This window comes from Sinocyclocheilus rhinocerous, unplaced genomic scaffold, assembly GCF_001515625.1.
Source record: "Sinocyclocheilus rhinocerous isolate Xijiao unplaced genomic scaffold, SAMN03320098_v1.1 scaffold3153, whole genome shotgun sequence".
Classification (NCBI taxonomy): Eukaryota; Metazoa; Chordata; class Actinopteri; order Cypriniformes; family Cyprinidae; genus Sinocyclocheilus; species Sinocyclocheilus rhinocerous.
The window spans coordinates 20,621-37,191 of NW_015636046.1; the positions used below are offsets into that span (position 1 = coordinate 20,621).

At 39.5% G+C, this 16,571-nt stretch overlaps 1 protein-coding gene and 1 long non-coding RNA gene across 2 annotated transcripts in view; one reads left to right on the forward strand and one right to left on the reverse strand.

The window, feature by feature from the left end:
- LOC107747632 (uncharacterized) overlaps positions 1 to 9,645 on the reverse strand; it is a 15,987-nt gene extending 6,342 nt beyond the window's left edge. The window contains exons 1-2 of the long non-coding RNA XR_001640822.1: positions 9,635 to 9,645; positions 9,323 to 9,325 (exon numbers count right to left, since the gene is read on the reverse strand). This is a non-coding gene — a long non-coding RNA (uncharacterized LOC107747632). The remainder of the gene's footprint in view (positions 1 to 9,322; positions 9,326 to 9,634) is intronic.
- Positions 9,646 to 11,912: 2,267 nt separating this feature from the next.
- On the forward strand, positions 11,913 to 16,060 carry LOC107747633 (gastrula zinc finger protein XlCGF57.1-like). The gene is made up of 5 exons (XM_016562230.1): positions 11,913 to 12,042; positions 13,415 to 14,280; positions 14,365 to 14,535; positions 14,704 to 14,830; positions 15,990 to 16,060. The coding sequence occupies exons 1-5, from the start codon at positions 11,985 to 11,987 to the stop codon at positions 16,058 to 16,060; spliced, it is 1,293 nt and encodes a 430-aa protein (XP_016417716.1). The 5' UTR covers positions 11,913 to 11,984.
- The last annotated feature ends 511 nt before the right edge of the window (positions 16,061 to 16,571 follow it).

Below are 16,571 nucleotides of genomic sequence, written 5' to 3' on the forward strand. Positions count from 1 at the left end.
AGGCTTCGTGAAACACTGAAACAGTCGAAGCAAATGTGCCGAGGCTTCGAAACAATTTGAAATCCGTATCTACGGTGACACCTAGTGGTCATTTTCAAGTATTGCTCTGATCAATGACTGAACGAGTCAGTTAAGCGAATTGACTTATAACAATTAATTGAATTATAACATATATGTTGTGTTCATTAACTCTCCAAGTGAGTTGGAGGAGTGGTTAGTCTGCTTAACTGGTATGTCAGAACCTGTCACCTTATGTTCGAATCCTGGGTAAGGCATGCATGTAATAAACATTTAAAAGTTGTGCTTTTATTGTTCTGTTGTAACATCTCTGACAACTGAATTAACTCTTTGTGAATAAATATGTTATTTTGGTCATGAAAAATGAACATTAATAAAAGACATCAAGCCACAACGTCTGACATTTTTTACATATAAAGATTTTTATTTGAAAATATTAATTGTTCTGCTGCGTTAACTCCCCTTTTATACTTTGTGGGAGTTAGGTTGAGACAGATGTGCGATTGTGTGGTTTGTTCCCGACCCTGTCAATCAAATTCAGATTCGGCAGGTATACCCGTCTCGAAACACGTGTGAAACGTAGTCACGTGACATGGGTGTTTCGAATCACACTTCGGAGCAGTGTTTCGAAACATCTGCACTTTGGGATCTCGACACTGTGTCAAAACGTCAGTTTCTCGTCAGCATCCCTATAGATTGGACCTTGGGGGGGAAAAAAGATAGGGGCAGACTGCTGAAATTATCTATTTTTGAGTTTTTATAGAATTATCTATTGAGTCTATTTTGCTGCTTGTAGCAATTTGTTTTTCTTTTGCACTCCAGTCAAGTGTCTATTTATTTTATTACTTTTTTGTAAATATTATTTTTTTTGTGTGATTTTTGAACCCTCCCTGTTTCTTCACTCATAATTACTGAACACTTTTTTGGATGGCATCTATGAGTCCTGAGCCTATCTACCACCTCCCCTTGACCTCTACGGGACACTCTAGAGTTTTAATGCTACAAGTGACAAACACTGTACGTTCTAAATTATATGCATTATAGTTTTCATATAAATGACAAAAAGCAAAGACTGACATTGGCTGATAAATGAAGACTGTAATAATAATGCTATAGGATAATAATATTTTATACCTACAGTTAGGCCGAATCCCAATTCCATTTTATACCCCTGCCCTTTGTCTCTTGAAACATAGTGTCAAGGGGTAGGGTGAAAATATTCCCTAAGAATTGGGACACCACTACTATACTGTTACATGTCATCAAAAGTCATCTAGCTCCAACAATACACACACCTATACTGGTGTGCTGGTGTGCATTAGAGCCTTTAATTACCGTTCTATATTAATGTGCTGGTTACTGACACACACACACATACCAGCTGATGCTCCGAGGGAATGTCTTGGTCATTTCCGTTCTGTTCTCTGCGGTATGAAATCAAGATCTCTCACAGGCCCATCAACCAGAACTTGTGCTCTGGTGACCGCAGACGCTTTACGCTTGAGTCTGTGGGTCACCACACTCCGTGTTACTGTCGCATCCAGCAGCGCCGATCCTGTTTGCAAGGCTTGATAATGCTTCTGGAAAGGCACATAAGAAGTTTTAAAACAATTTCAACAAACCATGTGAGTAATGCTGAATTGCAAACACTTACAGAGTGGAGGGGTGTTTTCGCTGTCTCACGGAGATGCATGCTCCGATGTTGAGCTTTGACCTGGATTCACACCTGCTGTTCAAGAATTTATATATAGCATTTATATAATTTATTGAGAAACTCTTTAATGCATCAGAGTCGTGACTCACTTATGAATAAATAAATGTCCTTGATAATAATGACAATAATAACTTAATAATAACTTACTGTTAAGATTGACAGCCATCTTCTCCTGAAGCAAACGTGTGTTTCAAATAACAAACTTGCTGGGGAAAAGTAGATTAAGAATGAAAATTTGCTTATACCACACAGATGCTGACACAACCTGTACGGTTTAATAATGACGAGGTGCCTGACCCCATTTTTAAACACGTACGTATCAGGGGTCAAACTGTGAAAAGTAGACATGCCCACAACACCGTTAACATACACACAAAACCCTAAACATCCTACTAATGGACAATTCACCCCAGGACGCTCATGACCAAACATGTCTCTTTAACATGTCCAGACATCAGCACATCACCACACAGGGGCGTCATGCAGTCATGTGACACACAGCAGCCACCACAACACCGTATAACTGATATAGGCTTATTTTCTATCTATTTTTTCTTTTTATTTGAAATATTCCCAAACGTGTTAACATGAAATATCTCGATTCGTACATATGTGTACTGTAAGTAAATGCATTTTGCACCTTTATAGATTATGTTAGTTGATCTATAATAAGCGATGGGCAAGCCTAATAGTTTAATCTATAACTACCCAGAAAAACCCGTCTTTTTACTGGTAGGCCTACCAGATATGGGTGTCATGCTTAATATTTTTAATGAGACTGACTTTGTATTTAATATGAATTTATTAAAAAAAAACATTATAAGTTACTAATTACACTTTCATTGTACAGAAAAAGAGTAAAGATCGCCAGACTTCAGGCACTCTCAAAAACTCCCATTAAAATCACTGAAGCTGTTTAAACTGAAATGAACATCTTACTTACATTCGTACGCACATCTACACTTTCTTGTTTATGATGAGAGAAGTCACCAGACTCATAAATCTGAACATAAAACATATTTGACAACAGGGGTGGGTCATTATTAATGTGAATAATGTCTTATGTATTGTAAGGAGTGAAATTATTTCCTCATGAAACCAAAACATCAGGAACTATCACAAACAGATGCCATGCAACAAAACAATAAAACTAATCTGGAGAAGAGATCAAACAACACCACCCTGATTAAACTTAACTCCTTGTTCATTTACGACCCCCTTCCTCCCTCTCACTCTTCTCCCCCAAAAGCCCCTTCATGTTTGGTATCGTTCTAAAGGTCTCTGTGCGATTGGTAAATTGGTCTCAGTTTCACAGCAGTCACTTATATTATGAGAAAGATTTCAAACTTTAGTAGAATTGTGTTCTGCTGCTGAGGGGTGTGTCCGCCTCAGTGTCTGTGGGAATGTTTATCTATCTCCAGCCAGGTGCGACCCTGGGTCACGAGATCCTAAAAAAACAAAAGGTCTTTTATGTTTTTACAACTGATTTGAAGATTTCTTTGTTTCTTATCTGGGTATATAAGGGAAGTGACAAAACAAGACTTTGCGATCCTGTAGCCAGAAAGCCTACAGTGTGGTGTGTGTCTCTACACTCCATACTATGTATTTTCTAAGGTCAGGTATCTTTTACTCTTGGATTAATCTTTGAGAATTTGATGTTTTGTATTGATATGATTTGATATCTTTGAATTGGCTATGTAATTGGCATAATACATATTTACCTGACCTTGATATTTACCTGATATTGAACTCTCCTGAAATCATTATGACTAGTAAACTGTGAGGAGGCTTTTGTTACCACAAATCTGTGTCCAGGATAGGTCAAACTGAAGGCTCATGAATGGTAGGAGCAGTAGGCACATCATCGGAGACCTTCTGATTTCTGTCTATCGCTGATGCTAGCAAGTTGAACGGGAAAGGAACTAAGTGAACTACACTTTTTTGTCATAAGCAAGCAGTAGGCGACAGACAATTAGTTATTAGTCTACCTACACCCTCTGACTAACATCAGACTGGCAAGTTTGTGAGTGTAAGATCCACGTAAGGCCAACGTGAGACTTAAAAGAGACATTAGGTCCCCAGTGAACGGATAATTGAAAGTACAGTGAGCCCGGAATAAGCAGGTATTCAGATTATAACACAGTGAACATTATGATCAGCTGTTTTAATTATTATCGCAATTTGTATTCAATAAACACCTGAAATTGGAGTCAGATTTAAACGAGAAAGGAGTCAGAATTAAATTAGAAACCAAAGTTTTAATAAATCAAGTAATTTTTTCAGAAGCGCAAGAAAAGACCGAACACACATTAAACCTTCAACCAGGCCGCTGGACTCCGCTTTTTGGGCTGGCGGGTGGATTCTTACAGTATAATTAATTATAAAGCACAGATAATGGTAACCCACTAGTAATGACTGAAGTGTTCACAAATCCTTACAAAGGAATAAGTGACCCATTAATCATGGAACAGTTTTCTAAAGAGTGACCAAGACTCGTTCTGCGCTGTGGACAGTGAGGATGATGCCTTTCCTCTCACAGCCACTGAAGATCTAGACAAACTGGAAAGACCATTATCTGAGGACGAGACATGATGCAAAAGATGGTAAGAGTTTAAGAGTTGTAGTGAAATAAATCATGACGATTATATGCCCACTTTCACAGACAAGGCACACACAAATGAAAATTACTCCATGACTTACTCACTCTCAAGCCATCCTAGGTGTATATGACTGTGTAGATGGTAGGCAAAACTGTTTTGTTATTATTGTTGTTATTATTATTATTGTTGTTGTTATTAATATTTCATATTTCATTAGATGTAACAATAGTGCAAACACATATTTTGGAAATGTAGAACATTGCCAGCAAAAGTACATATTACATAAGTACAGTAATTTTTGTACATACAACAAAAAGGAAGGAACAAAACAGAAAAAAGCACAGCAAAACAGGCATCAATCATGGTACATGAAAGATCTCATATTTCTTCAAAAAAATAAGTACTTTTTTATGAATTATTCTTAGTTATTGAATTAAATATTCTACTTCACATAAGAAATCTATAAAGGTAGGTGTTTTTTCTAAGAAATCTTTGTGAAAATAAAATTTTGCCCCAAGGATAAGAAAGTTAACACATTCTAAAGATTTGTTTTGTGTTTCAAAAAAACAAACAGCATCCTTAATGCGTAATTTAAAGTTCATATTAACACATATTAACACCATATTAACATTAAAACAATAGGAACTCAAATAAATAAAAAAACATTAGATGAAAAAAGCTTTGGCCTAATGACTGTTTTTGCTCATGTACCTCCCACAAGCATCAAACACACTACATTTGTGTTTGTTTAAGTGACATTTTACAGGCTTATTTCTGCATTGTTTTCTTCGGGCACAGTGCATGTGCGTCAGTTCTGGCGTCTTCCTAACGAAGTAAACATTTAGTGAACCAGCAGCGGCGAGCATGTGAGGGAAACAGTTTGAGATTTGTGAGGGGAACTGAGGGGAATCCAGCTCTGAGGGGAATCCTGGGGAATACATCTTTGGACCGATTTTGTTAGTTACTTTACATGGTAAAAATATACAGGAACAGATTCTGCTAAATACTTCACATAAATGTTAATATACTGTAGGTAAATATGAATGTAGTTTGACGCTGGAAATATTAGTGCTTAGGTGCTTTGTATTGCTGGAAGTTTTATGATTGTTGTCAGTTTCTGCACACAAAACTAACATTTAAGTTATAATTACTTTACTGCAATGAATATACTTATTAGAAAATCAAACTATATTTAGATCAATATGGACATGTTGCTGTAGTTATTTAGCTGGAGTGCTTAATGAATATGGGTTACATTAGTGTTTGTTTTTGTATTATGTCATATTGAAAGAAATAACAGTATTATCTTTCAGTAGAACACTTTTAGCATATATCCCGACTCAAATAATCTGTTTCTAACAGCAAACACAATCTGCTGCTGATCCTGAATGTCTTGTTGAATGAGTGTTGATCGTCTGAGGCTCATCAATATTAACAGCTGCAGAAAAGACTCTTTATTTCATGTCAATAGTTCCTGTTCTCACCTCATTTAGTATACTGATGTCTTCAGATCTCCTGTAAATTGCCACTTAAAGGGGTCATATGATGCTGCTAAAAAGAACATTATTTTGTGTATTTGGTGTAATGAAATGTGTTTATGCGGTTTAAAGTTTAAAAAACACATTATTTTCCACATACTGTACATTATTGTTTCTCCTCTATGCCCCGCCTTTTTTAAACGCGTCGATTTTTACAAAGCTCATCAGTCTGAAAAGCGAGGTGTGCTCTGATTAGCCAGCTATCCAGTGCGTTGTGATTGGCCAAATACCTCAAGCGTGAGACGGAAATGTTACGCCCCTCACCATACTGTTGAATAGTTGAGGTATACCTATGATGAAAATTACAGGCCTCTCTCATCTTTTTAAGTGGGAGAACTTGCACAATTGGTGGCTGACTAAATACTTTTTTGCCCCACTGTATGTGGGGGCGTGTTCGAACGAGCCGTTTTAGGTAGGTGTGACTAACTCTTAACTTTTATAAAGAATATCTCTTTGGATTTGAGACTTTAGTCTTTGCAACTTTACTGATCTTCTTTATGCACCAAGAGCTTGTAACACTCTAAAGAGAAAGGAAAAAATGAAATCGCATCATATGACCCCTTTAAAGCTTGTTTCATTGGTGTCAACAGAAGGTAGGCAATTTGATGCTTACAGATATGCACATTCATTTGTGTCTAAGCTTTCAAATGCTTTTTATACAGTTCTTTATTTTTCTAGATATATGCCATTATTTTAATGAAGAATACAAATAATGTGAATTAGCATTAGTTACTTTACGATGCACAGACAGATAAATGCTTACATTTGTCAATTAGTATATGGGTCAAAGACAAAAATGGGTTTATGTAACGCCAAGCCAGCAGAGGGAGCCCTCGCCCGAGCTCCACTCCCTCTGCTTCCTCTGCTTTCACTTCCTGTTTGACTCTCATATAAACTGAGACCAGTCCATGTGCTGATTGCGAAGTATTGCCAGTTTACCTGCCTTACCAAGCGTTTGCCATCAGCACTAGAACAACTCAGAGAAGCTAAAATCTACACCAAGCTCGATCTTCGAAAGTGCATATAATCTCCTCAGAATCCAAGAAGGGGATGAATGGAAAACAGCTTTTCTCACCACTAGGGTGCACTATGAATATCAGGTAATGCCGTATGGGCTGGCCAACTCTCCCACTATCGTATCTCTCCCTCTTTCCATGTGTCCCTTCTCAAACCCGTCCACTCGAGAGCTGACCCTGGCCATGAAGCCCCAGAACCACCACCACCACCACTGGACTTTGATGGAACTCCGGCATATAGGGTGAATGTGTTACTGGACTCGAGACGAAGAGGGGGTCAGCTCCAGTATCTGGTGGGCTATTCCGTACATTACATCTTATAAGATTAGAGTGTGTAACGCCAAGCCAGCAGAGGGAGCCCTCGCCCGAGTACTGACCGTGCTCCACTCCCTCTGCTTCCTCTGCTTTCACTTCCTGTTTGACTCTCATATAAACTGAGACCAGTCCATATGCTGATTGCGAAGTATTGCCAGTTTACCTGCCTTACCAAGCGTTATTCTTCCTCTGTTCCTGATTGATTTCCTGTGTATGATTCTGCCTGACTTCTTGACTCACGGTATTTGTACTCTGCCCCTTTTGTTCTGACGCCTGATAGGACTGATGTTTGTGTTTGGACTCATTGCCTGCCTCTCCACTATTGTCTCTGCTTCTGCCCTTGTGTACGACGAACGATCTGCTTGCTTCTCTAACTTTGACCCTCTGCCTGATTATCGACATCTGTTTAAAGCCTTGACCTTTAATAAACTTCCGCTCATGGATTCTAACCAAACTCCAGCATCTCTGTTACAGTTTATATAGCGAAAGAAAAAAAATACTCATTAATTGTCATTTTTTTTATCTTTATACTTTGACATTGTCCTTCAACCTACTAGGTTTTACTCATTTGTCAGCAATAATTTTTTTAAATATAATCAAATTTAGTATGATCTCTGATTCTTTTATATATTGTACTGTACAGAATAACTATGCTGTTTCATTTTTAAATAAAAAAAATAACATTTAATTGGATGCAGATACTAAAATTTGACATCTGGGGGCTGTTTCATAAAAGACGCTAAGAAAAGCGGGGATTAAAGTCCAAAACCTGACTTGAAATTACCTAACAAATCAATCGGGACCAAAGCGGTTTCATAAACGATAATTTAAGTTCACGCAATCTCACTAATTTGATCCAGATTCAATGAGTCAGGATAATTTGATGTGAACGCTTATTCTTAAGCAGCTCTTAATGTCGATCATGGATCAAATCGATCCAACATGGCAAACAGCGAATATATCTGGCCTGTTTAATGCATTTGAGACGTTATGTTTTCCTCAGTGCATAACTGACATGTCACAGGTATATTCTTCATCTGTAAATGTTAGAAAGTCATGCAAATATATCCATTTTACTGTAAGGAGTGACGAGGCTTACGTGAGTGAACGAGCGCTGCTGCGCGCATGCACGCTAAACAGACGGAGCAATAGAATAATAGCGCAATAATTCTGCTAAAATATTTGTTGTTGGACATTAAATGTGACACGTACAATTTTAATCCTACATATAAGTGTATTTTTATCATAGCAGTAACTGTAAATCAAATGTAAGCTAGCTAATACAACCCTAATTACTAGCTCAAATGAGTTAATGTGTATTCCTCTTATCATATAAAATATAGTCTGTTTTATATTATTTGTTTTCATTTTTCATTTAGTGATTTTATCTTTTAATTTAGTGTTTTTTATGTTTTAAAGTGCAATTTTATATTGTAATGTTTTAATGTTCTACTAATAACCATAAAAGGTACAGCTGTCATAATACCAGAGAGAAAGGCTGATCAACTGAATGCGCAAGTAGCAGCATGTTAAAATGTTTTCAAATATCTTAAAACAAAGTCATTAAATCTTGGGCATGATACATTAAATACAGTCGGTTGTAGCCTAAATTTTTATTTAAGTTACATTTTCTGTATACTTCTATTTTTGAACTGATAACTTCAAATAATTGTATGTGAGAGAGTCAGCGCCGTAATATCAATGAGTTCCTATTGGTCAGTGTTATGGCGCTTTTCCACTGGATGGTACGACACGATACGGCTCGGTACGGTTCACTTTTGGAGGGTTTTCCACTGGGCACAGTACCGGGTACTTTTTTAGTACCACTTCGGTTGGGGTTCCAAGTGAACCGTACCGTTACCAAAATGTGACGTGTAAACTCCCATTAGAGGAACTCAGCTTATCCTGACAGTTAAGGCCCCGATATACTTCAAACAAAATCGAAGAACGAACTGACCAAAGTGAACATTCTGGGGGAGTTCGTTTTGGCTCCTAAACATATTTGAGCTTCCATTGGTCCGTGACAATTACGCAATCAGTGGATGTGTTCTGGAACTCCACCTTCTTTGACGTGCAATTGTTTTTTCCCGGTTCGTTTCTCATTCCACTAGCAACATGAACACACTGGAGTGTCGAATAGCTCAGCTGGCACAAATATATCCGCACCTGAACGATCGCTCGCGGAGAGACTTTAAAGATTTAGAGAAAGCATTTAATTCCTAGAAAGAAATTGCAACGAAGCTTGGTGTCGACGACCCGGAGTTATGCAAAAAGCGACGTAGAGAAACATCCGAGACAAGTTTTCCAAAGCCATGAAAAGAATGAAAGGAAAGAGTAAAGATATATGGTAGCAAGTACCAAATGCATGTGTTTCAAATAAATGTTACCCCATACTGCTGCTGTTCTTTCAATAAGCGAATTTAAAGGGTATACAGTAAATTAAGTGATGTTTACAAACAAATTTCGGAAGGAGCACGCACAGATAATTAACACGGCCAGTTCATCATTAGTGATTACACCATTTATCCAATCAGCACAAGAGAAAACTCCCATAAATAACCAAGTACGCCCTACCTTCGTTATCTCTCGACTTTCAGCATTGGTACATCCAATCGCCGCATGATGTCCGAGACCGAATTGTTCCCTGAGGAAAACACCTTCGACAGCACAGCTCCTCCCGCATCTACAGCCGACGTTCAGCGCGCCAGCGCTCCGCAGGACACCCCAACTGAGCCCGCGGCTGCACCTCGGGGCCGCCGGCCTTCCCGCATCGCCGCCACTCATACCTTCAGACGCCGAGATTCTCCTTCACCCTCACCTTCCAGGCGTCAGCCACCTTCTCCAGCGTCCTCCTATGCCTCGGCTCTCTCCTCCGCTCCAGCTACGGAGAAATGGACCGTGCCAAAGTTACGCCAAGCACTCTCAAACGCTGGCATCCTCGCTCCTCACCGTATGAACAAGGCGGAGCTACAAGCCCTCTACGCTTCGCTCCAGGCGGGGGCGCCACTTCCAATCTCCACTCCTCCGTCCAAAGCAAAGGACAAAACAAACCGGGGCCGCAGTGCTCCTTATTCACGGCCTGATCCAACTACCACGCCACCAAGGACGAGCCTCCGACTATCTGGCCGCAGCAGAAGGCCTTCGGCAAGCCTGGGCCGCGCACCTGATCCAGCAGCAAACATCTCCCGATCCTCTGAGCGTGTCGCTGGTCATCAGAAGCCTTTAAAAACTACATCCGATCTGACCGCTCACATATCAAGGAAGCCCACCAAACCCTCATCAGCCCCCCCCTTTTTCCCTAGTCTGCCCATCTCCATTTAGCACCCCGTTCCTGCAGGAGTTTTCAATCGCCCCTTTTGCCTCAAGTAACGACTGCTCCCGCAGGTACCCTCCTACCTCCGCAGCAGTGTCCGCTCCCGCAGGAACCTCATCTGTATTTCCCTACTGCCACAGCAGTGTCTGCTCCCGCAGGAGCCTTACCTGTATTTTCCCCAACGCCCACCATTCCCCCTCTCTTCCCCCTCTTTCTTCCGCTCCCGGAGCCACCCCAAGCGTGAGCACGCCTCCGCAAGCGGTCCCGGCAGCTATCTTTCCTCCTACCTCTCGCATGCCTGCCCTTCCTTCCGCCATGCCCCTACCCATCCCTCCCTGGACAGGGGGGGGTGCCCCGGGCTCGGGAGTCTTGCCGAGCTCGGAGCCCTCTCCCTGGACAGCACGCCAAATACGCATAACCTTTATTAATTATAAGAAAGTGTGAACTCGTGAAGTGATGTTTACAAACAAATTTCAGGAGGAGCACGCACAGATAATTAACTCGGCCAGTTCATCATTAGTGATTACACCATTTATCCAATCAGCGCAAGAGAAAGCCAAAACGAATATACAATAATAAACCTTTGTTTTTATCAAAAGTAAGTCATGACACCACATAAAATATAAAAAGGTGTAACAATTTATCCAGTTTAATAAAATAAATGAACACTAATAAAATAAAGTAACAAACTGACTCCAATATTTTTTTCCACATCATGCTACAGTTTTCAGACTATGAGCCATTCACACTTCACTTCCCATAAAGGACTGATTATGGAAATGTTATGGTTCTTTTGTATTGCAAACATGATACTTGACTCTGAACTGCTGCTAATCATTATTCTTTTGTCTATAATATTCTGACCATTGGTGCCCGTCTCACACCTAGATTGCCTACACTTCTTCATTTCATCGTTGCTGTGTTTAGGGGATATGCGCGAGAATCTACACAGTGCAAAATCCAGCAGTGCAGGGGTGTTGGAAAGTTAGGAAACAGTATACCGTCGCTCAGCCTTTTCAAACTTCTTTTTGCCCCCAAACGGAGAATGAAAACGAACTTCATTTGAAGTATATCGGGGCCTTTAGCCTGCCCCGGACCAGGTTAGTTTCTCAGCATAAGTTGCCAGAGTGACTGAGCTTGAGCTATGGTAATTTTGCTTTATGAAACCAAATCAAGTAAAAATAAGTCAGACTAACTGAAATAAGCCTGGCTTATTTGGTAAACTTGTTTTATGAAACAGCCCCCTGGTCTCTGGCCCTATAAAAACAAAGTCAGTAAGTGATATATTTCTGAGTTTGGCAGATCAGCTCCTCCCACACTGGAATTCATCATCAGGGAAGCTCCTCCCACTGCAGTTCAGCAATAAATGCTAGAATATTCCCATCAGTTTACAAGTGCAGACGAGCATCAACACATCAGGAAGAGCTGAAATCTGCAAAGACTGAGTTTATTAAAGAGGACAGAGAGAAGATGAGAGATCCAGAACCCTGCAGAATCAAACACACTGAAGATACTGAAGAACAAACAGGTTGGTGTTTATTAGGGATGAAAAATTCTGATAATATTCAAAGTTGGAAAACTTCCATGGGAATTAACGGGAGTTAATGGGAATTAAAGGGAATAAACTGGAAATGTTACAGTATGTTAGCCTATAACAGGAAAATTAAATATAGTTGAAAAAAATGTCTTGCAGCATAATCTTGGTTAAAACAACCAGATTTAATGCAAAGAAAACTGACCAGTGTACAAGACTGAACCTCACTGGTTGTGTTAACTGTATATATGTGACAAAATTGTTGTTAAAGGCATAGTTTACTCAAAAATGAAAATTCTGTCATAGTTCTGTCACCCTCATATTGTTTCAAATCTGTATGAGTTTCTATTTTCTGTTGAACATGCAAAAAAAAAAAAACTTATTTTGAAGAATATTGGTAGCTAGTTGCTGGGCCCCATTGGCTTCCATAGAATTAAAAAAAAAATACTATGGGAGTCAATGGGGGACCAGATTTTTTCTTTGGTTACAAGCATTCTTCAAAATATATTTTGTGTTGAGGAGAACAAAGAAATTCATTCCGTTTTAGAACAACTTGAGGCTGAGTAATTGATGACAGAATTTTCATTTTTGGTAACTGTCCCTTAACTAGCTGCTAGCCTTTATATCAGAAATAATTTATCTTCTCTAGTCATTTAGCAACTGGTCCCAAAGTCTATGAAATCTATTCAGTAATTTATTTGATGTATAAATTAAACCAAATTTCCAATGAATTCCCTTTAACTCCTGTAAATTCTCATTAAGTGTCCAACTTGGAATATTTCCAAAATTAAGTTCCCCCAGAAATGTTCCACCCCTTTGCAACCCTATTTATGATGCTGAAGAACATTCATGTTAGAAAGCGTCTAGCACTTAATCACATTTAGATAAAGTTAAATATATAGTTTACAACATTGTGTTTTTTGATATATTTTAAGCAAAAGGGATATCTCCCCCAAAAATGTAAATTCTGCCATCATTTACTCACCCTCAGGTTGTTCCAAACCTGTATACATTTTTTTGTTCTGCTGAACACCAAGGAAGATATTTGGAAGAATGTCAGTAACCAAACATATATTGCCCCCCCAATGACTGCTATAGTATTTATTTTTCTACTATATTTCCTGCTATGGAAGTAAATGGGGGGCGAGATCTGTTTGGTCCCTTCATCATAACATTAGATGATTGATAGTAGTCACTACAAAAAAATTACATTTGTGCCTCAGTCATTCAATTAATTTATAAAAACGCACTAGAATCATAATATTTTACAGCAGCTGTCTTGTTTCTGCTATTACATCAGGACTCATTTTAATATTTCTCTCTATGAATTTTGGCTTATTTAAAGTGATTTTTTTTTTCATTTCAGAGCTGATGGAAGAGAGCGAGGAGAGTGAAGAACTGAGTGAAGTGGAGGAGGAACATCATGTCAAACCTGCAGATAAACCTTTGAGCCGCTCAAAGACTAAAAATACATTTTTAAAGAAAAGAAAAGCCAATAAATCTATCACCTGCACTCAGTGTGGAAAGAGTTTCACAAATAAACATAGTCTTGAGCGTCACATGAGAGTTCACACCGGCGAGAAGCCGTTCACATGTGATCAGTGCAGGAAGAGTTTCTCACACAAACAAAGTCTTGAGTGTCACATGAGAGTTCACACTGGAGAGAAGCCATTCACGTGTAATCAGTGCGGATATCAATTTACAGAAAAAGGAAACCTTGAAAAACATATGACAATCCACACTGGAGAAAAGCCGTTTACATGTGATCATTGTGGGAACAGTTTCTCAACCAAACATTATCTTAAGTATCACATGAGAGTTCACACTGGAGAGAAGCAGTTCCCATGTGATCAGTGCAGGAAGAGTTTCTCACACAAACAAAGTCTTAAGTATCACATGAGAGTTCACACTGGAGAGAAGCCATTCACGTGTGATCAGTGCGGGAAGAGTTTCGCACAACAAGGAACACTTAAAGAACACATGAGAGTTCACACTGGAGAGAAGCCATTCACGTGTAATCAGTGCGGAAATCAATTCAAGGAAAAGGGAACCCTTAAGAAACACATGAAAATCCACACTGGAGAAAAGCCGTTTTCATGTGATCAGTGCGGGAAGAGTTTCTCAACCAAACAATATCTCGAGTTTCACATGAGAGTTCACACCGGAGAGAAGCCGTTCCCGTGTGGTCAGTGTGGGAAGAGTTTCACACAATCAACAAACCTTAGAGTACACATGAGAATTCACACAGGAGAGAAGCCGTACTCATGTGATATATGTGAAAAGCGCTTCACACACAACAATACTCTTGTGTTTCACATGAGGATCCATACCGGAGTGAAGCCGTTCATGTGCGATCAGTGTGAAAAGAGATTCTCAAACAAAAACAGTCTTACTGCTCACATGAGGATTCACACCGGAGAGAAGCCATTCAAGTGTGATCAGTGCGGCAAAACATTTCATTGGTCATCAGGTCTAAAGACACATCTGGTAGTTCATACGAAGGGGAAGCCACATTCCTGTTCTGAGTGTGGAAAGAGTTTTTCACTGCTGCGGAGTTTGCATGTACATCAGAAAATTCATACTGATGTGAGAGAGTACTTGTGCTTTGAGTGTGGGAAGACTTTTACTACAGCGAGACATTTGAAACTGCACCAGAGGATTCACACCGGAGAAAAACCTTACAAGTGTTCACACTGTGACAAGACATTCAGTCAGTTAGGAAATCTGAAAACACATGAGAAGATCCACAGAAGATCCACACCTTCTTTATTCGCACATATTTGTTTGTCTTATGCATAGCATAGTGGCCAATCAACTTGTGCCATGTAGAAAATAATTGCCCTTTCACACAGATCACTGATTCCAGAAAAATGCCATAGATTTACTAGAGTGCCTTCTGTGTGAACGCAAACACATTCTGGGATTGATTTTGGGATCAATCCCAATGATGGGGACCTATTGAGTTTGCTAGGATCAGTCTCGGAACGTGCTTTGTGTGAACAAAAGTCAGGACCAATGGCGTAAGGAGTTCCGGAGGAACCTTTTCATAGTTCCTAGACCTATTGGCGGAAATTAATGCTTTTTGGTATGTCCACACCACAGGAACTAGGAACGGTTTTAGTTCTAGGAACTCAGTTTGGGGGAACTAATTTAGCTCCTACTTCAGAGTAGGGTCTAAAACAGTTCTATAGGAACTACCAGTGACGCAGTGTGTGCTGATTGGCCACATGCACATGAAACACTGGCTACCCCGCATTTTTAAAAAGCCATGTAAACATTTACTCCACGGAACATGGAAAACAGCTGTAATGGCATTCACCTGTTCTCTCGGTAATATGTAACACTGCAAGTTGTCATGAGATTTAGGCAGATTTTCTTGCTCTCTCAATCGTGTAAATTGTGCGTTTACATAACATCTTCGTTATCACGAAAGACAAAACAAAAACAACTCCGATCACAGCATCCTCCATTCACTGGTTGTTGATGTTTGTAAATGCCGTGAATAAAGATGTCACGGTCGGCTGCTTCAGAGTTCCTGCTGCCAGTGCGAATACAACCAGGAGAACCGCCCGAGGGAAAATTGGTTCTCTAGAAACCACCCTGCTGGCTAGTTCCTAGAACTACACGGTGTGAAAGCGCCTATTATCAGTGTACTTTCTGGAATCTGTGTGAAAGGGGCTGTTGTGATTGCTTACAGATTACATGTCAAACCTGTGCCATCTAGAGTTTCATGACCAAAGTAGTGATTTATAACACAAATTGTTTTCATGACATTAAAGTAAAAATCGTACTAAATCATAATCGTGCACAGCAGTTGTCGACCAGATTTGATGGGATTAAAATGACTATTGAACTCATCAGTGATCTTGACTTTGGGCTTTACTTTACATTTCTCATTTGTCTCTCATTTGAAATCTCACTTGATTTAATGTTTCTTTTAGACCTGATGAAGCACCTGAAGATTCACATGAGAGTTCACACTGGAAGGAAGCTGCTCAGGCTTTCTATCTGAAAAAGCAACAGATAAGTCGCACTGGGGAAAAAAAAAAAGTCAAGTATTCACACTGCAAAACGAGATAATCTGGATGAAAGTCTGGGAACTCATGAAAGGATTCACACTAGGAAACCACATCAGAGTCTGATCGATTATCTAGTCTACGGTCACAATCACGGTAACTAGATCATCTTCAGATCCAGAAGTGCAACAGCAGCAGCGCAAAAGCATTTCTTGCATAGAGATTCTGTCCTAACAGACATGATGAAGAAATATATCGACTATTTTGGCCATTAGCCACTTTTAATTTTTTTGTAAAATACTGTATTTTTCTGAATGCATTAGCGTGTCTTTACAATACTCAGTATGGGTCATCGGCACAATGGCCTGAAGGATCCTAAAAAGTTTTAACCTGTTAACCTTCAGGAGGATGCACTGAAATGTTCTTTGTTTACATAAGTTTTAATGTAAGCTGCTGTAATTACCTCAACAAACTATGTATCATTAACTCTTTCCCCTCCAAACAGAA

Bases quoted from the DNA above. Each gene is read 5' to 3' on its own strand.
- LOC107747633 (XM_016562230.1), top strand. From the start codon at position 11,985: ATGAGAGATCCAGAACCCTGCAGAATCAAACACACTGAAGATACTGAA. The intron at 14,281-14,364 runs ATGAGAATTCAC...CTTGTGTTTCAC, and splicing joins CAACAAACCTTAGAGTACAC to ATGAGGATCCATACCGGAGT. The intron at 14,831-15,989 runs GTTTGTCTTATG...TGTTTCTTTTAG, and splicing joins TTCTTTATTCGCACATATTT to ACCTGATGAAGCACCTGAAG.